Raw genomic sequence first — 27,115 nt, 5'->3', positions numbered from 1 at the left:
TCCGATAGTAATGGCTTCATCTACACGCTTGATTATTGAGGTAAGAAGCTTCATACGTGTGAAAATTTATAATTCGAATGAATATTGTTACCTGATATAACTAAATTATAGGTCTAAGTAGCATTCTTGCGAGTCAATTCTTCATAAAATTGAGCACATGATTGTTGCTCATGAGTACCAAGTTCCTGAACGTTCTTCAATGTGTCGATCTAGGCTAAGACAGAGGAAAGTATGCCTAAAATGCTGGTTTTAACTAATTAAAAATGATGAAGATTGTCTTCATCTTCAGTTAGCTAAGAAATTACATTCAGATGCAGTCATCTCGAGAATTTATTCAAAGATGAGTGCTATAAAGTCAAGCTTTCAGTCCCAACAACGTCCATTCTTTCCGGAAATTTGAGCAAAAATACGTACAAAATAACCTGCAGATAACGGCCATTTTTTTTTATGATTCCGTCAGTGACCGCTGTTCGCAGGTTTGGCTGTATAGCCTACACTTCTATATAAATTCTTGATCATAAGATCTGAACCCCTAACCTTATGGCAACTTTACATTTAAACAAGGAAAGATTTTGACTACGAGGGATTTCAAATCGATTTGTATCGAACAACCTATCTAAGTTAACATGACAGATCCTGAAGGATTGCATTCCATATTGCTCCGAGCTGTCTGTTTGTCTGAGCATCCCTTTGTTTATCTTTACTTTAAATCGGCATAAATTATTTTAAAAAGATTGCTATATATTAACGCATAATACTAGTAAATTTATAAATTACACATCATTATTATTAATTTTATTAGAAAATTAAGAAAATATCTCCATGAATTAAAAAAAAATCGTAAATTTAATTACATTTGATAATTCATTTTTAGTAAATAAAATTTCTTTATAGAAAAAACTCGCCAGGGATATTTATATTTAATTACTTCTCGCTTAATAATTTAATAAAATTAATTAAATTATTGTTACTTTATTTCGTTTTTTATAATATTTCATTAATAAAATAAAGTTTAAACATTATAATTTAATAAAATTTTAAAGTCGACTTTATTAAATATAATTAACAAATATAGTGTAGAAGAATGTAATAAGTGTTATACAGTAAAACCTGTCTAAAGCGGAACCTGTAAAAAACGGAAAAAATTGTCAAGAAGAGCGATTTTTTGCATTTAAAAACAAAAACCTGTTCAAAACTAAACCCGAGAAACTGGTTCATGCAGGTTTTACTGTATAATATCTTATTAATACAGTAAAAAATTAATTTTTCTTAAATTTTATACAATGATAAAGTAAAACCTGTCCGAAACGGAAACCTGCATAAACGGAAGAAATTCTTCGAAATGTAGCGATTTTTTTTTTACGTTAAAAAACCTGTTTAAAACGGAAAAATATTCGGTACGGTGCTATTCCGGTTTACACAGGTTTTATCGTGTATACAGCAACTATCTTTAATACAGTACAAAAGTTCGTAGCGTAAGCAAACTTTGTGAAATCAAAGCCATTTTTTTAATGGAAAAAATGGAGTAATTTGCGAAGAAGAGCATCCATATTTTGCAGAATATAAAGAAGAAATGATTTTAACTCACTGACAAATTGCAGCATCTCTATACTTTTAGCACAGAGCTGTACATTTTCTTTATAAAGTGCATCAGGGCATCGTTACGTCATGACAAAGAACAGCGTATATATACACTTTGCAAAGGGGTTCTTTGCAAAATAAATAGGCAAAAAAGTCGACAAATTGATATACATGGGGGGTATTTATTTCTTTCTCTTTCAGTTTGTTTATTTGTCGCATCCATCATGTTTTCTTTATAACGACTTGTGGCACTGCATCTCTCTGCCGATGCTCTATTTTTATCAACTTTGCCGTTTTATACCGGCCACGCGGTATTAATTTCTCTCCTTTTATGATTGATGAGCCAGTAACATTAGGAATTATATATATAGAAGGATATCGTTTTGAGTAATTAAACAGAGGGGAAAAAATTTAATTTCAATTTTAGTTCTCTATTATTGCAGAAATGCTCGGGAATTATGGTAAAACCTGCGTAAAACGGAATCACGTCGTACCGCGTACTTTTTCCGATTTCTCAGGTTCCGTTTCGAACAGGTTTTTTTAACACACAAAATCGCTCCGTTTCGAAGAATTCGTTCCGTTTCGGACAGGTTTTACTGTAAATATTTCTTTTTTTTTTTTTTTTTTTACCACGAAAACAAGTTTAAATTTAATCACTGATCTACTTTATTTTAACAATATATATTTTAGCTTAAATTATTCTTTAACCAGATTAATACAGTAAAACCTGTGTAAACCGGACTCGCGCCGTATATTTTTCCGTTTTAAACAGGTTTTTTTTTCTAACACAGAAAATCTCTGCGTATCGAAGAATTTTTCCGTTCGTCTTGAACAGCTTAGTTTAACATAAGTAACGTGAGAATTAACGGTGGTAATTATATAAAATTTAATTAAAATACTTTAAGAAATTGGGAATTTAAGCTTAATATTTGAAATTTTAAGCGGGTTCCGAGGTCACAGTTCAGTAGGTCAGCTGGAAATTGACCCGTCGTTGCTGCATGTAAAGATCGTTTCTAGTACACATTCTCCTGTCCACTCGGATAGAAGTATTGATTTCTCGCATGTTATTGCTGTATTTTCCCAACAGACTCAATCTACAACCCACTTTCACATGAATATCCATTGAAAATGACGCCATTTTGTATGAACCCATTCAGCTGATTCACTTTGATCCTTCTTCAATTAAACTTTAACCATTCGCAGCGCGTGTTACTTTATTTACATTAATTTTATTCGACTTTTTCCGAGTTAGTTTAATTAATTTTCCTCTTTTCTTTTGATTTTTCTACGTATTTTTATGGTAATTAAATAGGTCAATGGATATTAGTTTTTGAATTAAAAAAGATGACGACGACCTTATTTGATAATATTGTGATAGAGAATTAAAATCTACTTAATGAGAAAAAATAAGTAATTAATTAGAAGATTTTTGAATAAAGAAAGGTCAATTTTTTAAGGAAAATCTCTTCTAAAAATAGATCGAGAGTTAAATAACTCCAGGTTTATCGTTGAAAAATCGTGTGCTTAGTTTGTCAGTTTGTCTGTCTGTAAGTAACTTGAAACACGTGAATAATTTCACATTATTTTTATGAATTTTGCATAGAAATTTTTCTATTTTCAATAAATATGAGTGTAAAATTCGATTTTTCAGTAGCTTAGTGTTTTATTTGAAGCTTTATATTCGGTTTGTTCGTCCGTAGAATGTCTGTCCACAAAATTTGTCGAAAATCACAGAAATCTGGCAATTATCAACCCTTTACACTCGCTCATTTACCAAAAATAATACAAATGTTATTAAACTATTAAATGCGATTTGTTTTCTTTTGATTTTAAATATACGTATACCCTAAGATCTACAAGTGGTCGAGGTGGTAAAAACCACCGAACACTGGTAATTGGTCGCGGGTTCGTGCCTCACCAATTGCTTGGCCACGTGGAGTTTACCGGATTTTCGCGTTAGTAACACCTAAATCGGGGCCAGTTTCCTAAAAATGACCTCTTGGGAGAAATCCCACTCGGCAGTGTCGTGTATACAAACAAACAAACCCTACAAGAAATGCCAATATAATCAATATTATTAGAAAATAATAACTGTTACAATATGCAGCGTATTATCCGCACTACAAATTACTAATATAATCGATTGTTACGTATTGTCTATGATATTCCCATTGTGAGAAATGAAATCGATAAGAAGAGGGAAATTGCCAGACAATCATATATTCAATTTAGCAACAATTTCAAACATTATACCGTTGGAACTCGGAAAATTACCCTATTCCGAATCAAATTTAATATTCTAAATTGTTTCTATAAAAATTTATTATTATTTTCTTTTTTAAAAAGGCTAAATTTTTTGCATTTATTCTAATAATAAAATATACCAAAATATCAGAAATATGAAAATTTTTTCGCTCGAGTTGCGGGTTCGAATCCCACCCGCGGGCCGGTTACGTGGAGTTTTCAGGGTTTTCTTCGCGCGTAACACTAAATAGGGGGTAACTTTCTGACTGGCAAATGACCCACGTGTTGCGTTGCCTTATTCCATCAACCCGAGCCTTTTCGTTCGATCGTGATAACGTGACTCCTGTCTACGTAAGAACTTTACGTCACGATTATAGTAATTTGATACCGAATCTGTAATAATAATAAAACGGAAATTACTAATTTTAATTTGTAATTCTCGACAGTTTAATTAATCTATCGGAATGTAACGTGTAGCCTGTTTCAATCGTGGACTGAGCCGTGGGAGTTCGCGGAGGGGGGTCATACGGGGCCCTTGCCCCTCCCTGGAATCGAGTAAAAAATTACCACTTTGTGTAACCTTACACCTTCGACCGTAAGGCGCGCTGACGTAATACTGTATTCTATAATCTACTTCCTGAAAAATCACCTAAAAATAAATAATGAAATAATTTTCTGATGTAATTGTCTCCGAGCTTTGCCTTATCCCTGGAAGCTACCAAATGGATAAAACCACCGAACATTATGATCGTGGGTTCGCGCCTGGAGAATGGGCTGGCCACGCGGAGTTTTTCGGATTTTCAGCGCGCGTAAGATTTAAATAGGGTCCAGTTTCTCATAAGACGGACCCCCTCGGCAGATCGCCCACGTGTCTCGTTGCTGTATACCAATAAAATGAGATCTCCCCTGGAAAATTTCCTGAGGACGCCCATGAATGTTGAAGTTTATATTAATCCACACTACAGGATATTTTATGGATGAATTTGGATACAATTTCATATCCATCGACCCAAAATGATTCATTCAATAGATACTAGATGATTCGTAAACGATTCGTTAGACTTATTGAGGGACTAGATAGTGGTGAACGATTCGATTGAGGACCGGAACTTGTGTTTAATCCATACCACAGAATTTCTTATGGATAATTTTTGATAGAATTTCATACGTATCGATTCAGAATGATTCCTGTTATAGATACTAGCTGATTCGTAAATGATTCATTAAACTAATTGAAGATCGGAGAGTGGTAAACGACTCGATTGTTCCAATTGAGGACTGGAGCTTATGTTTAATCCATGCTACAGAATTTTTTTTTTTTATGGACGATTGCTTCTAGAATACGCAGCAATCGATTCAGAACGATTCTTGGTATCTGAAGCAGGAATATTTCTTCGTGTAACGTGTAACAAATCTCTTTGGTGGCCTTGATAATCTTCGAGTGCCCATTCTTTTCATCCATTTCGATGAGGAGCTTACAATTACTATTAATTCTATTTAATGCGCAAAGGAATTTACTTGTCATTTATATTTGATAAGAGCAGAACAAAATTTGTCTCTTGATGATGATAGTACATAATGATTGCGGTTGTATGGTTGATAAGAGCAACTTATCGTGCTCCATTTCGTTTATGGAAAATGAAGCCGCCAATGCAAACGTCGAATCATCAGATTAGTTACGAAATAAATTACGCTCTTCTAAATTAATATTTAATACTGCCTATTTTCTAAATGTATGCCCCTAATGTCGTGTTTCGAGGGCATTTATTTTGCATTACCTCATTTCTTCACGTGAGTTAAAGGATGTTTTGCAGCGTTAATTTGTAATTATGCTGCGAAGAAATTCATGTTGCATTAAGTAATTTAAATATACTGCATTAATGCAAATAAAATATAAATTAAATAATGCAACCGTTTAAAAATGTATATTTTGTAAACAAAATTGTATAATTGCATTCGCGAAACAGTAAAAAGAAAATATTCTTTCGCGTGTTTTTAGCTGAAAAATTCGTATCAAGTGCTCATTTATGCACATTTATACTGTAAAATTCATGCTGTAATGTATACATTTTTTACTTATTCAATACGCAACACAAATTTCCGAATACTTTAATACATTTTTCATGTTACGTTTTCATAAACAGCTTACTGTCCTCATGAATTTCTATCGAATTGACGTATGCTTTCATACCCTGGTTGTACTAATTTAATGTCATTTATTAATAATTTTTCACACAAATTTGCATATTTATGAGTCCTCGTGTTTTGAAATTTATTAAACTTATTATTTTATGCGTTCGGAAGGTGCATAAATTGATGAATGAGCGAAAAACACTGTACATATGTACTTTTATAACTGGCTAGGCGCGTGTACTCTGGGTTGCTCTGGCTTTTGAGGGCGTGAGGGATTGGCGATTCTGGCCCATTTATTGACAGAATATTGACAGAGTACAAAACACATTTTAAAAAATGATCGGGTTTAGAGGTGGTTGAGGAGTGGAGGACCCCTACAGATTTTTTTTCTTTGTGTCGAAGAATATTCATGCCAAATTTGGTGCAGATATGTCGAACTATATAGAACTCTCTACCTTACATATTTTGACCTAGATTTAAGGCCTTAAATTATAACTAGAAAGTACGTAGAGAAGGTCCACCCATGTATTGAATCGCTTCTAGTGTTTTTACTACCATTGCAAAGGGCATCAAGCAACGATATTTCATCGTCCATTTACTCGTTATTGAGGACACGAATACGTTTGACTGTAAATTACTTTACATGATCAGCTGCTAGAAAATCTTTTATATATTTCTTAGGTACCCTCTTTTATTGAAATCGAATGAGATGATGATCTCCAAATGGAGATTTCATTCATTGCCATTGGTACAGTACACTGATGATATCCTCATTGACATCAATAACCAGCAGAAAGCGTCACGATATTCATTCAATACACAAAAACAAAACAATATATATATGTGTGCCTATTTATGACGCAGCATTGTGACGTATTTTCGGTCCGTAAATGTTGTTTACAATTCAAAAATCTTAATTTATCCATTGTATTTACTTTTCGAAGAGAGTAAAAATAATTTTAGACAAAGTTCACCCCCCTTTAAAGTAGTATTTGTAATAAATAAATAATTATAAAAGATTTCTTCTTGATTTTATACAGTCGAACTTCTGAACGACGGACACTGACGGAAGCGTAAAAGTTCGTCGTTGTTTACAGGTTACTTTGTATGCATTTTTGTTGAGCGATCCTAAAAAAATGTTCGCTTTTTGGAGGTGGCCGTTATTCGGAGGTTCGACTGTAATTGTCATATCGAAAAAGAGTAAATATCAAACCTGCCGGGCCTTGGGAAAAGTTATTAGTGGGGCCCCAAAATATTTGCAAAAAAAATTTTTTTTAATCAAATGTTTTTAGAGATTTGAAAGTGAGGGGCTCAGAGGTCGTTTTCGATCTCTGAGCCGTCCCTGCAGTTGTATAAGTGTACATATTTAACATCGTGTACAATGTTTCTTGTAATGAATAATAAGGCAAAGTTCTTACTTTCTGAGCATGGTCGAACGCATAGTGGATACGGATAAAGGCGGAAGGAATTAAATTAACAAAAATTAACTTTTTTTTTTATCTGAAAAGTTAAGATTTGTTTATTTAGTATTTTATATTCTATCGGGCCTCTCTACAAGCCCAAAAAAGGCGTCAGTGGCTTCTATTGTAAAGAGTAGGTTTCTTCAGCTGTAGATCATGCTGTAGATCTGTTGTAGATCATGGAAAGAATTCAAAATATCGAAGCATACGATTGATATGTAAATCACCGAATCCTTGTAGTCGGTCGCGGGTTCGCGCCTCACCATCGGGTTGGCACGTGAAGTTTTCCGGATTTTCTTTACGGTTCTAGCACCTAAATAAGGCCCAATTTCGCATAAAAACGCCGTCCAGGAGGCATCCCTCTTGACAGATAAAATCCATAAAGAAATGGAATTACAGTAAAACCTGTTCAAAACGAAAACCGGCTAAATTGGAAAAAGTATTCAATATTGTGCGAGTCCGGTTTATACAGGTTTTACTGTATTTATAGAAATCATTTCTTTAAAAAATTTAAATTAATTGTTTTAAAATAAATACAGTCGTGCCTCCAATAACAAACACCTCTAAACGGCGGCTATTTTTTTAGCAACATTTCTATTTTTGTAACAAAAGTGATCATCCAAACAGCCGCCATTTTTTTAATGTTTCCGTCAGTGTCCGTCGTTCAAAGGTTCGACTGTATTTTGCATATACAGTTTTGTCATTTTTGTCTTAATTGTTATGCAGATAATTATGATACTTGATTTATACAATAGATTTATAAATATGCGCGCGATAAAGTGATTTAGGGCGCTGAATTTGGTTCGAATTCAACTAATTTATCGGTACAGATCGGTGCATCGCCCCGTATACTCGTGATGAATGACAAGTGTACCCATAATTTATCTTGGGTCATCCAGTGTACCCATCACCCGTGCTTGTCGACCCTATTGAGGGTCATTGGAAACCCTATTCTCTCATAATGGGCGTACGTAATTGTGATCTGTTCTCTAGCCTAAATTTGCTCGTGCTTTGTCTCAATCAGTCAACCCAAATATTAAAATAATTAATTCTAAATAATCGTTTCTTAATAATAATAAATGATAAATGTATTTATTTTTAGAAGATGTTAATTAAATTTCCACATTTGTATGTGTATGGGGAGAGCTTCATCGTGAGCAATGTGGTGCAATAAATTAACAAAGAATATTTAGAACATACAGAAATAAAACTCGAACAATTTTAATACAAATATTCAATTATTTTTCAAGTAAGTCGAACCTCCAATAGCGGCCACCTCTCTTCGACGGTCACCTCTAAACAGCGGCCATTTTCTCGGGAGCTTTTCTTAATGCACACAAAATAACCTCCGAATAACGTCTGTTTACGTGTCCGTAGTTGGCAGGTTTAACCTTATATTTAAATACAGGATAACAAAAGAGTAGGCCACAGAATTTTGTCCAGTGCCTCCCGAAACCCATATATAGCCTATTATTATAATTATCTGAATTAGAACATGCAATAATAATAATTTATTTTGTAAAAATCGTTAAAAAAAATATGTTTAGTTATAAAGTGCAGTATTTATTTTAAAAAAAATTAAAATTATTACCTAAAACAGTGAAAAATTCCAGCACCGACCAACCGGTAGATCGCGAACTACTTTTAGTGACGGTGCCTGTGTTCTGTACATTAGGAGAAGATAAGTAGCTAGAGAGGTTGGGAGATTTAGGTGCGGGGTGTTGTTTATGCTTTACTATTTGAAGCGTGTATTTTTTTTTTTTTTTGGAAAAAAAAAGTCCGTTAATCGGCTCTATTCTACGGTCTTAAATCAATTTGTATTCCAGGTTCTCTTAAGACAATGCACTTGTCTAAAGTAAAACCTCATTACTGCCAATTTGATTTAGAACTTATCCAATCGCTAGTCAAAAATAGAATCTTCACCCCTCTAACTACTGCAAAAGACCAAAGAATTACGGCACTTACATGAGGAATTACCGAAGAGAGTCGATAGATTCTTTCATTTTTCTCAAATTTTATTTAATTTTGATTTTTAAATTATGTTGTTGGTAACGTAATTTAAAAATCGAGATTAAGTAATTTTCGTTCATCAATTACGGTCGAACCTGCCAATAACGGACACCTCGGAACCTGAAAACAAAAAGAAGACGAGCGACGTTTAGGCGCTCGTCTTCTTTTTGTCAGGAACGTTTTGCTTTGAAATGCTTAAAATAACCTTCGAACAACGGCCACCTGTAAACGGCGGCCATTTTTTTGTCGGGAGTGTTTTTGGAATATGTCCAAGCCACGGCCACCTCTAAACGACGGCTATTTTCTGAAATGTGTACAAAATAACTTATAAACTACGGCCATTCCTAACGACGGTTGTTTCTATGTTCCAGTCGGTGGCCGTCCTTCACATGTTTTTAATTGCACGACATTTGATTAAATAGCTTTTGCTTCTTAAATGACATTGCTTTGATTCGTTGTTGTTAACACGAATCGAATATAACATCGACACAATCAATAACGTCATAAATGACGTCATTTTTCTATTGTTTAATTGTGTTGCTGCTGTCGGTGATATTTCCGACTCCCTAATTATTAAGCAAACCTGCGAACAACGGCCATCGAAGAAAACGTAAAAATGGCCGTCATTCGGAGGTTGTTTTGTATTCGAAAAGAGTTTGGAGGTGGCCGTCATTCGGAGGTGTCCGTTATCACAGGTTGGACTGTATATATTATAATAAAAAGTTTTAAAATAACAATAGTTTAAAGAACAAGTATTTAAATATTAAATATTTAACTTAAAAATATTATTTGTTAAGTCAATAGGAAGAATTTATTGTGTACTTTTTTTTTATTGTTTTCCTTTGTTTATTACGTCAAACCACGCGAAATTTTATTAAAATCGATGTAATTTTTTAATATTATTTTATTTTTTTAATAAAAAATTGTTTTTAATTAAAAAAAAATTAATGAAGTAAGAAGAAATTAGTCTTGGGGGTGTCTTAACGTTGAAAATAATGACGTCGTTTCTATAGAAGTCACGTAAATTCGTATAAATTATTTATTTTCGACACGCGATGTGTTTTCAGTTATCATCATGAATTTTTCATGAAGGCGCCAGCCATACTTGCTGTATACAGTAACCTACTTATCGTTACTCTTATATACATTTATTGTTGCTTAGATACTAGCATAATAGGAAAAATATTAAGACAGATATACACAGTTTACGTGTGTGTGTATGTATATAATTGTATCGACAATAAGGAACGTTGCTAAGGGGGTAGGAAACGGTCACGTGAAGTGACAGTGATGCACCCCTTTGCTGCCATACATTGCTTTGTTGAAGATCCATACTTAGTGACGTAATACAAAATATTAAGATGAATGGATACACTTTGTGTATGTGTTGGCTTTGTATTTAAGGTAAGAAACGTCACCAAGAGGGTGAACGATCACGTGAAGAGCTAATTAACTAAATGAATGGCACTGCTTTCTACCAGTAATCAGAATTAAAGTCAACTTATACAATCCCGGAATTAAATGATTTATTCTATCAGGTATTTACGAGGAAGATGATGATGATGATGCAAAGATTAATGTATAATGCTCGCCCTTCCCGAATTTCCCGTGTCGAAGATCTATGAATTATTTAGTAACGTAACACAAATTATTAAGACGAATACGGTTTGTACGTACAAAACTGTATATCTAAGGTAAGAAACGTCACCAAAGAGGTAGGAGACAATCACGTGAAGAGCTAATTAACTAAAATGAATGGCGGTATCAGAATAGCATTTAAACAGCTGAAGTCCACTCACCCTAATTCTATAAATGTCGAGTGTATGATCGATTCCAGACATTTATGCGAGTTCCGGTTACGTAATACACCCAACCTCTTCACGTGCCACTCGTCCACCCTCCCCCGAAGTTATGACGTCGAAGATTAACTTGTAGAAAGTTAGGAATTGTAGAAATTTCTATCTACAAATACTCGATTTAGAAGCCAAATTTCTTAAAATCGGAACCAATGGTTAAGCTGCTACTTAATTGCAATTATTGGCACTACAATGGCACCATTTACAGAATCTAAATTAAGGAAAAGCAGGGAAAGGATCCATATTTTAATGTATTGGATGTGGTCTGTCATATAATTACACGGTTTATATATTATAGGATGCATCCAGCTGACTTGTTTATATATATTATTGCTTGTCTTTTTTGGGAGTTCAGCAATTTCCTGGATGATTGTTACAATATATTTTGCTAACTTAAACGTAATTTCTAAAAATAGTAAGCACCTATTTTGAAATATTATTATTATTTTTTGTTTTTTTTCAAAGAAATTTATTATTATAGACGTAAGTTACGTGTAAATTAAAGTTTAAATTATGCTTAATTACTTGGTGTTAACACAGCATACTGAATTAGTAATAAATTAGTTCCTTTCTTCCTTCTATTTTTAAATTTATTTGGAGGAAAAAATGGAAAAATTAAATTATGTAGTAATAAATTATTTTAAAGATGTATCATATTTACTCAATATTTACGTAGAAAATTCTTATAAAATTTTGACCGTTTATAATGCGCACCCCTCTAGTTTTATTAATGAATTGACGTGTTTAACTCTTTGATTTACTCGTTTAATTTAAAAAAAATTTAAATACAGACGGACAGAATAAATGTACAATCACTTTTTTTAAGTTTCTAAAATGTATTTACGTAATTTAAAATAAAATTTCACATTATTTAAGAATAATTTACATCTGCAAAGGATCGCGAACCACCAGTTGAGAAGTTAATACTTTAACTAATGCTAAAAATCCCTTCGTAACAAATTACTTATCATTGAAATTAAAGCACTTGATGATATGTTAAAAATATGGAATAAAGAAAAATATTTTTATCACTTCATAACTATTTTTAATTAAAGCTTTTTAATTTTACACTCCCTGAAATTTTCTGTAACTTTTTTTAACTTTTCAACCATTATATATGCTTTAATAATAAAGTAAATATATTTATATTAGTTTACTCATTAAATATACAATTAATTGATTAAGAAGTTGTTAAATCATAATTATTTTTGACTAAAATGTATAAAAATAAGAAAAATTTAACGATAGAAAAACTAAGATCAATGAAAACAGTCATTTAAAATGGGATTTTTTTTAATGTATTAATTAAATGTATCATTTGACTGGTCTTTTGGGATTCGGTTGTTATCAAGGAGTTAATTTTTTATTTATCCTATAAAAATTTTATACTTAAACACTTATTTTTTTACATGATTTTATGCGATTTTTAAAGTTGTTTGTTTTTTAGTAGAAACCCATTTATTTTATATATTTAAATATGGCCTAAATTTCATTACAGGGCTAATTTATTTTTGGATTTTTATTCAAAGGTTAGAGGTCAAATTCGCTTTAATTTGATAAGTCTCGGTGGATTAATTTCTACCCTTTAATTTTTTATTTAATAATAATTTCTAAAAATTTGAAATTCTCAACTTTCCTCCTTTGTAAGAACTGAGAATACTTTCCTTATTCCCCCCCTTGTTTGATAACTTGAACAAAAACTTACAGTAATTAGACTTTCAGCCTTAAACTGTAACACGTAACAGGCCCTTTCCTTCCACTACATATTTACACACGTAAAAATGTGAGGCCCTAAGCTGTACACTCATAAAGGGAGGCCCTAAGCTGCAGCTTGAATTGTGTGAAGGGCATCTTCCTCTCTAATATCACTGATAAATACAAAATTAATCACGCTGTCTGTATGTAACCGTGTACAGTACTACATACTGTTTGTAATATCCAAAACCGAATTTGCATCCGAACAATAAAGGATAAACACATATTCTTTTATATTATAGATTCTCATAGAGCCAGTGTATTATGAACGGTACGCTATTCATTACAGACAAATCGATGAAATTCTGTATTAATCTACAGTGGTGTGACCCGTGTTGTAAGTAAATTTTGAAGAATTTTACGTAAGTAATAATAATAAAACAGTGTAGGGAGGGAGAGAGACATTTCTTAAGAGCAGTTAAGAAATAATGGCAAAGTAAATAGGGCGAATCTTCCTCCCGGTGGCAAGTCGAAAGCAGTTGACGTTTTGAAAGAACATTATTTTCAATTTATTCCGTGTGCGGCTCAATCAATCATCTCACCAACCACGATCGTCTTTTCATAAAAAAAAGGACACACACACACACACACACACACACACACCAAAAAAATCGACATTGTGGCGGATCGTTACTTAGTACATGTTCTTCTATCATCTCTCGAGCCGCGGGGGGATTCAAAATGGCATAATTTAATACACAATTTCTCCTGTTAAAGAAGAACAATATGAAGTCACACAAGCTAACATACGTATTTAGAAGTAACGAGAGTGTACGTTTGAGTTAGAGTTACGTGTTTGAATCGAGTGCCATCACTCCGACCTCGATTTCTCGCCTGTCATTCACTCGTGCGCAGGGGGAGAGGGTGAAGAGCCGAAAAGTATACGAGGTTTCGGTTCTTAGAAGGACGTCTCGGCGAAGCCAGAAATATCCTTTGCTAGAATAAACATTGTCTACGTCTCCACGTTACACAGCTGAATGCCGACTACGTATGTTGTAGCTTGGTGTTGCGCGGGTGTGGTGGCACAGGACTTCTAAATCGACATTCCACGGCGTAATACGACACTTATGCTCCTGTTATAGTAAGTGTTATTGTTATTTATATACGGGTACTTCGTAATATTTGTTGTGTGCTGCAAATACCTTCAAAATTCCTCTTGTTTTCTTTTTTTTTTTTTTTTCCGAGTGTTATCGAACTGTTTGGTGCCTGTTACTTATACTCTAGAGTGTTTTTTTTTTCCTTTTTAGTGTTTTTTAAAGGAACTAATGCTGTTTACTTTCTAAAAATGCTGTTTATTTTTTATCGCTAAAATTCTTTTTCTGTAACGAAAGTACCTGCAGTCGTAAATGCTTATCGACGATCTCAAACTTGGCATTTTATTGGAAAACCTTTTCCGTGTTAATCGCTCTCGCTAATATATATTTATATATAAAGTAAAACCTGTGTAAACCGGATATTTCTTTCTGTTTCTGGCAGGTTCTAGCTTTTTTCATTCTTTTTTAGCACAGAAAATCGCTCCGTTCCGATGAATTTTTTTCCGTTTTGGACAGGTTTTACTGTGATTCTCTGTGTATAATAACTAAATTGTAGTATATTTATCGATTATCTTCGATTGTCTACTCTTTTAAATTATTTCTAATACGTAATTTAAATTAGTTTTTATTAAATCTCGAGTAATTTAGCGACACGAGGGGAGGAGAATATCAGATTATTTTTGATGGTAGATTTCTCGCTAAATCTGTTTACTTAAAGCACCGTTCAAAAAATCCATTAACAGGCAAAGTATCAGGAGAGGAAAAAAAAAAGGAACTTTCTCACATTCCAGCGATAAATTTGCCAAACTGTCCGTTCTTAATGGAGCTTCTCTGTGGCATGTTACCTCATCATCTAATGTAGACAGCTGGTGCGCTGACTATCACTAACTTGTTAAGGGAGATCCTCGTCTACTCTTTATAGCCGAATTATATTTATTATTTTTAAAAATATATATATTTTAATATACTATACGTGGAGTGTATATAATATAAATTTAAGGATTTTTATATGTATATATATTAAAATACTCTCCGTACTTTGCGGTGGTGCGATTTACTTGGCTAAGAAGTGGGGTGCTGTTAAAGTTTCTCTGTTGCTGTAGGTGGAGGCTATTGAAGAAACATTTATCGTTGCTGCTATTTTCTAAATCTATATACAGCATTTCGTTGGTAAAAACATCTGGTGCAAACCCATAGAATGATCTTTTCCACTAGAAAGATGAAAGGTCAGTTTGTGTCGACTGACATCTTTTCTAAGATGAGGGAGATTAGTTCTTTCTCTTAAAATAATACACGGCTTGTTCTCATATAAAGCATAACTTTGTGTAGAAAAATTAACTTTTATATAAAATTGAGTGTCTGCAGTTTATATTATTATAAACTCGAATCTTCTGCAGGGAATTCTAATCAATATTCAGTTAAAGTAAAAATATTATATGCGCATTTCTTAGTACTAGAAATTCCATACATTTGAATCGGGAAACATTATTTTAAATCAAGACTAGGCTCTTTTTTTACTGTTTTGTATTGAACTTTTAAATATACCCTTCGTGATTTGCATGTCTTTGTTTAGATTTAGAAGAAAGGGTCGAGATCACGCTGAAAGTTCCGTAATTTAAATTGTAGAGAGGGAAATCTCTCTCTGTCTTTCAACGGCAATTCTTTGTTTATCAGAAATTTTAGTTGTGAACGGGATCGGGAGCCAAAAATAATCGCTTTAATTGAAATTGGCCGCGTATATTCAACGAAATACGGAAGGAGGAATCCCTGACGTAGAATTCCTCACCCCATTGATGCGAATTAATAACCACAATATTGATTTACGCATCGATATTCTAGATAATCAGTTTCTCTTTACGATATTTTCTGCAACGTAAATTTCTATTTGATGACAGATGTAGCAGGATAATCATACAGTAGCATAATAATTACTGTATATATACAATACATCTAAAACTGAATAGAAACGTAGATGTAACTGCTTGCCATACAGCTGTATAGAATTTAATTTTGTTTTTAGTATGGTAACTTTGTTCTAAGTTTGTGATTTATAGTAACTTTATACCAATTTCGTCTTTCACAGTAGAAATGCTTCAGTTAAAGGCTTTATTTTTTGTTGCTCGTTTCTTTCATAATAGGCCGAATAAAAGGAGAAAGTGTTGCTTTTTGGCCAGAAAAAAAAATCGATTCGGAGATTTTGATTGATGTATAGGCTGCATTTTGAAGTGTCCTGACACGATATGATTTCTTTGAAATCCATGTCTGCGCGTATCCGTGCGACAACGTGCCACCTTACCACATTTTTTAAAATGATCTTTTTCTTGCTGAAATCTACATTTTAAACGTAATTACAGTAAAAACCTGTGTAAACCGGAATTGCCAGTACCGTTGGCAGGTTTCCGTTTTAAACAGGTGCTTTTTAACATAGAAAATCGCTGTGTTCCGAAGAATTTTTTTTTCTGTTTAAGCAGACTTCCTTTTATTCAGGTTCCGTTTTAGACAGTTTCTTCCTTAACTTCTTTCTAATTTACGATTAATTATTTTTATATTTCGCAGAAGTTCAGTCGTGTTTTTTGGAAGGATTCACAATGATCCATTCTTAATGCCCCCTCCTCTGCTTAATTGTAGCTCAACTTAAAGAAGTAGCAGAGTAAATATGGAAATTTATACATTCATTTTGTATAAAAGTACATTTTTCCATTAATTTGCTTTAAGATTAAAGAAACGATCAAACTCTGCTGAAGTTTTTATGAACATGGAAAGGAAAGAAAAAATATTTCAGTCGACTGCCTTCACCATATAAGATGAAATTGTATATCATTTAATTAATTGCAATTAAATATTTTTATTATCTTCATTAATTTTCTTTAAATAAATTCTCCAATGACTGCTTTTTTTAGAGTTTAATTACCTCGAAGGATCTTAAAAACGTCTTGAAACTTGAAGATTGCATTTAAATTTTTGGGTTACTTTCAATGTAATTAAAATTTTTTCGGGTAAAAAAATGTCCATTTTATGTTAGAGAAAAACTGATTACTTGTTTGACTTCAGTTACAACATGTAAAAAATATTTTTAACTCTGTCGTATTTCAATTCCGTGCCGTCAACTTCTCGTCTCTTGAAGCGTGGACGTGTAATCTTGGGTGCAAAAATCATCATTTTTTTCATTTAAATTATGCTGTCAAGCTTCGAATAATTTGCATAAATGCATAATTCTCATAAATCTTGAAGCTTATCACAGATAAAACGTGTAAAAAGTTACTTAAAAACAAAATAATGAATCCACGATGCAATGTGCCTACGTTGCAATGCACCATATTCCATATTTTTCATAGTATTTTTCGCTTAAAATTTAATTGGACAGATAAACCTGTCCAAGACGGAAACGGAAACCTGTCAAATCGGAAAAAATATTCGGTACCGTGCGATTCCGGTTTACAGTAGTTTTACTGTAGGTAATATATAGCATATATATATATCAATATATAATTTTTAGAAAAAATGATTAATTTCATGTACAAAATTTATTCGAAAAAATTGTATTCAGAATTTTATTAATTATTCTAGATGCGAATTTATTTTTTAATAAAAAAAATTAATCTTAATCTAAAGAAAATACATAAACTTAATCGATATAATTCCAAATAAATTAACAAATAACAGTAATTTGTAGAATCGTTTACACTAGGAAATTCCCACATCAACAGAGTGCTACTTGCGAAAATGTTACTAAATTAACCCACTTCTTTTAAATATAGAACACTCCTTTAATCCCTTTCTTCTCGTTTTTTTTTTTTTTTTTGGACCTCTCAACCTTCCGCTTTGATTGTTTTAGAATGTCTTCGTGTTTTTCTACCGCATTGGCGGCATCAGACATCAAAATACAACCCACAAAACGCCAAAAAAATAAACTAAAATACAGTAAAAAAAGGTATTTTCCATTTGTATATTTCGTTTTTTTAAAGAAAAGTAAACTTTACTTTTAAAAATGCTATTTATGGAATTTTATAGGGGATGAATATTCTTGTATTGGAGATTTCGTGTCTGATGGAAGGAATTCCGATTTTTTTTTCTTTTTGCTATTTATAGGCAATCGCCGATCGTCACTTTGCATGAATGCCTTCTAAATACGCGGGTATAAAATTGAAAATGGTGTTTCTTATCCCGTCATCTGTGCTGGATAATGTTAACACCTCTAAGCAATGCTGCCTTCCATCACAGATTCCATGCTATCGATCTTCCCGTCTCGTCTCACTAACTGCTGCCAATTTTCTAAGGCCAACAACTACTGCCTTCCGTTTTCACTGTTCTCTGTGATAAAATAAAAGTCTCTTTTAGCTGTTTATACCGAAAACTTTCTCATTTAATTCTTCTTTACAATTTAGGAAAGAGGTTGATGCTCTTGCTCTTCCATGGCCAATCTTCTTCTTCCGTGTTTCTGCATCTCGTAAGCTCGTAATTTCTGTTATAATTCAATAAAAAATAAACCGTAAATAAATGGTTTATACCATTAATTAATTAATTTATATTATATAATTTAAATTCACCCGACTAAATTAACATTTGAAGTGACGAGTTTTAAGGCGAGGAGGTGATTCGATTTAATTGGTTTCCAGTAAAAATAATTATGAAAATAATTTAAAAGTTAATAAAATAATGAGTAAATTGTTTAAAGTTTTAAATAAAACAATTTTTTTTACATAAAAAGTCGGCGAAATTCTTGTTATATCGATTGTAAGCGAGCGATATATTTAGAATTTGCGAAACTTTTTTTCGATGTTTCGGAATTAAAAATTCATTCTAACGATAAATTGTCGTTAAAATGTCTTAGATAATACAATTTTCATAATATAAATTCTAAATTTAGCTTAAACCTGGCCTAATTTATGAATATGATCGAACCTCTCTATAACGAACGGCGAAAATTCATATTAAAAAAACAACGTGTACAGTAAGGAGTTGCGTAACTTTCCCGGCAAAACAAATTAAAATTGTGTGTATGGCTCCATCTGTTATGAGATTTTACGTTAAAAACTTTTTATATTATTAATAATTATTATAAAATGGAAAAAGTTTAATTTTCAGGGTAGAGATAAATATTATAAAAGAAATATAAAAATATAAATGCTGATATCGAGTAAAATTAAGTCCGACGCCACTCGAGATATGACAAGTGATCCCCTCTAACTCCCCCCTCGACCTTTAGCTACCAAAATTTAATAGCATCGAGGATCCTAATATACAAACTTCCCTGCAGAATTTCGGAGATTTTTCGACAAAAGGCTCGAGAGTTATTAAGCTTCAAAGTCGTGCCCCTTGTTAGTGGATGTTAGTATTTGCGTGGGGGCACACTACATACAGAAAAAATCCCCAATATTTGCATTTCTCGACATTTCTATTGGGAATTTCGTTGATGGAATTGGATAAATTGAGCCAGCAAGGATAAAAAGGGGATTTCGATAAAACTTTTATGTGTTTGTTCATCTTAGAGGTACAGACATAAGACGTTACAAAAGGGTGACAAGTATTCAAAGGGGTCATAGGTAACGAGAGTAAACAGTGTCCGTACACCACGTCCTGCCTTTCAGGCGCCAAACTTTCGGCACGTGACAGCCACATACCTAACAGTTTCAAGGTCCTCAGAGTCCAAAAATGAATAATCTTGGGGAGTCGTTTTTTGACAGATGCCCATACTTTCCCTCTGTTATATATGCTGTAAAATACGGGAATGTAAGAAAAAATGTATAAACCCGAAATAGCAATATAACAACAGATATTCGTTATATAGAGACTTTTAATACAGAAAATTTAAAAAGTCGGGTAGAGAAATTCATCGAAACCTCGTTATAAAGAGGTAACGTAGCCACTGCTGCTCTCCGTATGTATTATTTTTAATTAATTGTACACTTAACTAAGTTAATAATAAGCTTAGAGTATTTGTCTAATTACTATTATAATTAGTAAAAAGTTAGATATGAGGAATAAATTCTCATCAGTAGGGAAATTCTTGTGTAATTCTTGGAGACGAGACGGGTAAAATCCAATAAACTGGTATTTGGAAAGTAAATTAAGAAGAATAAATGTTTAAAAGCGAATGGTGTTGATTATTCTCTTGGATTTTTCTTTGTATTTGACTAAACAAGAGAAGTAAAAGTAATTTTGTATTTCTCTCGAGAAAATTTCTAATAGTAAATGGAATATCTTTTTGCAAAAGTTTCATTAAATCCGATCGTTTCTAGATCATTAGAGATTTCCCTTCGAATGAAATACTTTGCAACACTTTAATTCGATAAATAGCGAAACTTTTCTTTGATTATTTATTGTTTACATTCGCAAAAATTTAATATCAGAAAGGATTAAAAATTCGTTCTGTTTTATTAGAAAGATTGTATGGGAAGATTTTGTAAAGTTTCGAAGAAAGGTAGAGGTGGGTCTGCAGATTTTCCTGTTTTAAAGTTAAAACTTGTAAGAACAACTTAGATTCTACGAAAATTTGTAAATTAAATAGTCATTTGTACATTTTCTTACATGTCTTACATTGTAATTTATGAGTCTTCGCTTACACAAGAGAAGACTTGTGCAGACTCTTGTGTATGAATTTACAAGATCTTACAAGAGTCTTCTTGTGTAAGCAAGAGGATTCACGTAAGATTTCTCTTGTGCAGGTAAGAATTACCAGTAAAAGTTTTGCAATTATAAGTAATCTTGCATCTATTGTTTACATTTATAACTTATATTGTTACTTATTTCATTATTAAACTAAATTACAATGTAACTAATAAAAAAAAACTTACAGTTTATATACAACTTAGATAGGTTCTAATGTAAATTATGGGCTTTTCATGCCGCTCCTGAGTCAATTTTAGTATTTTCGAATGGTAAAAATGGAATCTCATAGCCACTTCATCCGAGCTGTTGGGACGTAAGGATTTTTAAGAGCTATCGAAACAAAGTGATATAAGCAAGAGGGTTGAGAATCAGTGAAGTGACTACTTGTAAAATCAACAACCAATCTGCGAAATACGCCAGACTTTATAAGGAATGCCATTATTTTTGTGAAGGGAATAACATTGAATGGACGTAATGCGATTGTCTACTGCAGAAATCAGAGTTTGTGAAGTGCCTTCTACTTACATTCGAAAATCTTTCGAGTCGTAGGTCGTTAGACGAGCGCTATAAAGAGATACGAGAGAAATCAGGAGCTTACGTTATCAAAAGAAACTCTCCTCTCGCGTGTGATTCGACTTTGGTGAAGAAGATAAAAATTGAGAATGTTGTCCAACGATATACAGTAGTTATCTGGTCCGATGAGTAACCATTAATCTTACAATTTCCGAAGAGAGCAGGTGGTGCCGGAAATGACACTTCAAATAGGTTTCACCAGTATATTCTGTCAACCGTGAAGTCAAATACCACGAGCTTTGGCTCTCCCCCGGGTAAAAACTTCACGATTTTCTCGCGAAGTTAGTGTTATTTTTAATATAATTCTAATTACAATTGGGCCAATTGTTTTACTATAATATTACGTCTGGAATAAGACAAATAGTGCCGATTTTGGTACTGTTTGCTTCCATAATTGTGTAACTTGCTGTCGATTACATCTCTAAATAATTGTGCAAACTTACTCATGTAAAATTCCCTAACTTGAATAAGTTAGGGAATTTTACATAAAATTTTAGTACTGGAAGAGGCTGGTTTAGTTTGATGGAATGCGACATTGCGACAAATGGGCGATCTGCCGAGAGAAGGGTTTTCTATGGGGAAAATGGCCACTATTTAGGTGTTAGGCGCGAAGAAAAATCTGAAAACTCCACGCTCCAACACGTAGGTCAGGCACGAACCCGCGACCAACTGCCAGTGTTCAGGGGTTTAATTCACTCGGCCATTAATGGCACTGAAGAACATTGTATAAGAACCTAATTGCACCGTATAATTAAACCCTAAACTGATAATGATGTATTAATTTATGACGTTATTTATCAGGATTTCAATACTTGAAGCCACAATAGAAGAAATCTATTCCATTGTATAATTACTATACAAGAATTTTGATACCGTCATCATCATCACTTATTTGACTTTTATGAAACTTGTAGGTTTGTTGTCGCCTTCACTCCATTCCTTTATTGTGTCCTTCATTTGTAATTCGACACATCAATATTTCAATAACAGAAGCAACAGTAGAAGAATGTATGGCACTATATGATTATAACACCGAAGCGATGATGATGATGATCATGATGATATTTATTACTAGGAGCAAGAATATAAGAAACACGTGAAGATCGATAGAACAGGTTGCAAAATACACATAAAAAAAGTCATTAAATTGTTCATTATAATTATTCCATAGGAGACGAAAATGTATAAACAGTTAGTCACGCGCAATTTAGTTATAAAAGTTGCAAACAGGAACGATTATTGGATTGATTTACTTTATAATCAATACATAAAAACACAAAATAATAATAATTACACGTAGACTCTTGTAGTGATTAAGAAAATAATAAATTGAATAGTTTTTTAAGTTTAAAATCGACGATAAACTTTTCGCATTTAAGGACAAACAAACGAACGTTCGTTTCGGTAATAACACAAATTTGAAATTCTAATTTTTAAATAAATTCCGTGTCCCATTTTTTAAAGAGTAATTTATGCGAAGAAACGTGTTTATTATTATCGCTTTTACTCCCTTTTTTCTTTTTACTCATTATTTACAGTATTTAATTTATCAATACTTTTAATGAGGAGGTTCCTCTTAAAATTTACATTCTCCTTCCAAGTTTTTAACTCATTTAAACGTGTAATAAATTGTTTTAAACAACAATTTAGCTCGATATTTTATTATTTTATCGATTAAAACATTGAAAATTATAATTAAAATTCAGAATTTGCGATATTTACCGAGAGATAAAGGCGTAAAAAATCTTTTTTTTGGTACTTTTTTAAGGGGAATTTTTAAATTTAATTAAAGAAAGAGAGAAAATAAACCTTCGTTACGTCTTTAAAACAAAGTGTTTTTTAATATTATAAACATTTAATTTTTCTTCGTTTTTAATCAAACTCGCTTGTTAATGATATCAGAATATAATCGCGCCGTTATGCAAATTAATCTAGTTGAAAATTTGAATATAATTAAGTCGCTTAGAATTACAAATTTAAAATTAAATAAAAATTGTGTGGCAGTTAGTTTGAGGCTATTATTTTCTCGATTTAAGTGAATAAATAAATGCAAATACGTTAATTCTAGTGATAGGAGGTCTAACTCTCTTCCGTGCCATAAACCCAAACAATTTCACCTCTTCGACGATCATTTTTCGAGCTATTTGACAGGCAGACAGATAGACGAATCGACAGAATACTAAATTTTGTATCCAGCTTCGTTTCTGGGATGACATTTTAGAGATTAGCATGAATGGGGATGATGGATCTTAGCACGAATCGGGATACCACGAATGGGGATGATCCTTAAATTCGCCCGCTGAAAACTGTAAAAAATTCGAAATTTTATTTACACGGCAGCGAAGAGAAATATCTTAACTATTAAAAAAAGTACACTAGGAAATTACATCACACGATACGTTTGAATTGCACAGCCGAAAAGACAAGAATTAAAGCCATTTTCAATATTTGCCAGGTCACCATTGGTCCGTTAGGGTGATCCATCAGCATATCGACTAATCAGCTGGCCCGATACGCGAAAGGGTCATCAATCACCGAACTGTAGGGGGGGGAGGTTAGACGTCCGATGCGAAGTTTTAAATCCCTGTTTGTGCCAACCTATCGATCTGTTTGCTAAATAGCAAGACGGCTCTCGTTTATAAATCACCTTCAGTATAACAAACAATTACGAGATGATCCGATAACTAGCAAAGGAATGGAAACATTGCCAAAATATTAAGTATTTTTTTCCTGGTGATGATGATGATTTTTGACACATTTCTTGTTTGCTTTCCTCCAACTTTATCCCTCTGAAATTTCTTATTTCGGGTTTTACATCGAGGAATTTAGTTGCGGATTTCAGTGCCAAAATGGATCATTTGTACAGAACTATCTTTGATTTAATATCGTAGGGGGGTTAAATTGGACTTTGTCCACACCCTAAAATTATAGGGTGTGGACCAGTTTCAAATTAACCCCCACATTGGTCAACTTCATCGAGGTTCGGACAGGATCCACTGTGAATTATAGTGGTTCCTGCATGGACCACTATAATTTATCTTGGAGAGTGTGGGTCACGCATCTTTCCTATCAATGGCTCCTGTAATCGGCCCATAATGGGAGTAATTGTTACCCTCCGTATAGATTACAATCTGCTATTATAAATGAAATAGAATTATTTCTTTTTATGTAGAGTTAACCATTGCAGTCTTATTCGAACGATAATCTTCAATTATAATTTATTTTGTCACGGAATTTGCAGGGGAAAACATTGCTCTAAACTCAGATTCTTGTTCTCGAGTGTAACTGGAATATACTTAACTGACTTTTGGATCACCCTATAAAAATAATACAGGAAAACTTGGTGAACCCCGGATATAGAGAAAAACCGCATTAAAGTGTAGAAAGTAACAGGTTGGCGGCACCATCACGCTGCGATACGATTCTTATTAGTTACGTGGTAATGTTACATTGTTCATTTCGCGCGTTTTTTCCATGTTTCGTCCAGCTAAAACTGGTTGTTTTAGAAAGAATTTACTCTTTCAGTGTTTATCACAAGTGTGTGAAGTTTTTAGATGTGTCTTTAAATGCGGTACTTTGTGCTACTTATTTATCATACATCAAAATCTAGAATCAAACATGGCGATTTGGGGCAACCGCGGACACTTTCAACGAACGTTTTTTATAGTGTACGGAATTATCTCGGGGTTCACTTTATGATGTATTTACTCGGTTTTTACGGTAATAATCTACAATTTTAAATTGTGCAATGTCCTGAACATGGCAATTGCAGTGATTTAATATTCGAGATGTTGATTTCCCTTTCTTTTATAAATTGACAAATCTGTTGTATTTCAATTTCTAATGAACACGTGTAATGAATTCAATTATATTTCCTTCTTTATTTCCTCGGTCTGCCAAATTTTAGTCCCTTTCTGGCTAGTACCCGTGCTAAAGGGGAATATTACACACTACACAGTTATCTAGTTTATTTTTTTGGGGGGGAACCTCGTGAGATTTTTAAAATTCCTTATATTACATAGTATCCAACGGATTCGGGGTATCAAATCCAGTAACGAGTTGCTTAACTTTCCCGGCGACATTTGGTGGCGCCATCTGTTACGATAATTTATTTAAAAACTTTATACATATTTTTAATTATTATAAAATGGCAAAAAAACCTTAAATTTGAAGATAGGGATGGGTTTTATAACATATTGTAAATGCTAATAAACGAGTAATAACGAGAACCTACTCGAGATATGACACGACTCCCTTTATCTCCTCACCCCTCGACCTTTAAACCACCAAAATTTAATAGCTTCAATCCCTTTAATACACCAACTTCTCGTAAAATTTCTTGATGAATCATGAATTATCATTTAAATGGTTCAGCGAGGAACAAAGGGTTTTTGCAATTCCGATGAAGAAATGTTCAGAATTAGTAGTTCTAAACGGTTCAATGAGGAAACAGAATGGTTTCTCCGAATTATGATAGAAGAAACGATCCAAATCAATATTTAAATCTCTTTATTTCCTCACGTAAACATGATTTTTTTCCCTTCTAAGCGGTGAAACGATCAGATTCTGTTCGTTAAATGGTCCAGTTTAGTACAGATTCTGGCAATTTTTATTCTCGAGGTTTATTAATTTCATGAAAATAAAACATTAGGATTGATGAAAATTCACAGAAAACCCGAAAATTCTGGAATTACTAATTTAAACGGCGGAATAATAAATGATATTTGAATTCATCAATCCGATTTAGGAAGTGATCACAATAGCAAGAAATCGATACTTAATTAGGATCGCCGTTGATCGTGAACTGTAGATAAATTAATTTCTGACTAAACACTTCATTTTCTCCAAGATTCTAGTAAAAATATTGCGAGAATTCAATTTTTTTAAAATGATAATTTCAATGTATACCAAACATGCACCGCAAGACAAACGTCTCCTACTATTTAATTAATATGTACGTAAATTTAATTCTTTATAATTTATAAAAATAATGTTTTTTGGATGATGTACAGAATAAATTCAATAATAATAATTATTATTTATTTGCAGAATTTTCTCTTATTATCAAGATGGAGGTCCGGGTTTTGGGGGATCAAGATCACGAAGGTGAGTGCTTCAATTTGATTTTTTTTTTTTTTTTAAGTATATACATACAGATTTGATATAAATCTTTGTATATATATTTATTCCCACTCATTTACAACACCCAAATATTATTTGGAGTGATGTGAATGAGAAAAAATCCTCAAAAAAATGGTGAGTTTTTCGTTATAATTTTTAGAAATTTATATATATATTTATTGTGTAATTTAATATTAAAGACTTAAACTACTCAGAAATTTAATTGTTTTGTAAATTTTCTGAATAAATTTACGTTTTATACAAAGAAACCACTACAGCGACCACCCCTCATAAAGATCACTTCTGCTGGAAACCATTGGTGGTTTCAAAGTAGAGGTTTTACCGTAATTTTTTTCGTATTTTTAAATTAAAATACGCTTCTAGTGTATAATAATCACAATAAAATCCATTCCTAAAAATACATTTGTTTTCATCTTTCTGGTATTAAAATCCCTCAAAAAAAATCCTCAAAACTAAGAATCCTTACACTAGTATTCACGAGATTCCCCTAAAAACCCTCTTATTATATAATTACAACCGATTTAAATCTAAATTTAGTATTAATTATATATTATTAAAGGAGATTTACCAGTAGATTTTTGAATGGCGATAATTAATTTTTATAAATTTTAAACTAGAGACGATTTTATTTAAAATAAACTTTAATTAACGATGGCCAACGATAAGCAAAAATACATTTTGGCAAAGACACACACAAAAAAAGAAAGATTTAGTATTT

General features: G+C 32.6%; 1 protein-coding gene across 5 annotated transcripts in view; it reads left to right on the top strand.

Moving 5' to 3' along the window:
* LOC136989325 (protein shisa-1-like) overlaps positions 1 to 27,115 on the top strand; it is a 133,978-nt gene that overhangs the window by 87,735 nt on the left and 19,128 nt on the right. For 4 of the 5 annotated variants that reach the window (XM_067287452.1, XM_067287451.1, XM_067287454.1 and 1 more), the window contains exon 3: positions 26,305 to 26,361. In XM_067287452.1, coding sequence (XP_067143553.1) covers positions 26,325 to 26,361 — 37 coding nt within the window. In that variant the 5' untranslated portion in view covers positions 26,305 to 26,324. Of the gene's footprint in view, positions 1 to 13,899; positions 14,121 to 26,304; positions 26,362 to 27,115 lie in introns of those variants that run through there. The other variant, XM_067287453.1, reaches the window with a different exon arrangement.

Source organism: Centruroides vittatus, unplaced genomic scaffold, assembly GCF_030686945.1.
Source record: "Centruroides vittatus isolate TY-2023 unplaced genomic scaffold, ASM3068694v2 scaffold_464, whole genome shotgun sequence".
Taxonomy (NCBI): domain Eukaryota; kingdom Metazoa; phylum Arthropoda; class Arachnida; order Scorpiones; family Buthidae; genus Centruroides; species Centruroides vittatus.
The sequence above is the reverse complement of the archived record's forward strand: the minus strand, read 5'-3'. Positions and strand labels throughout refer to the sequence as shown.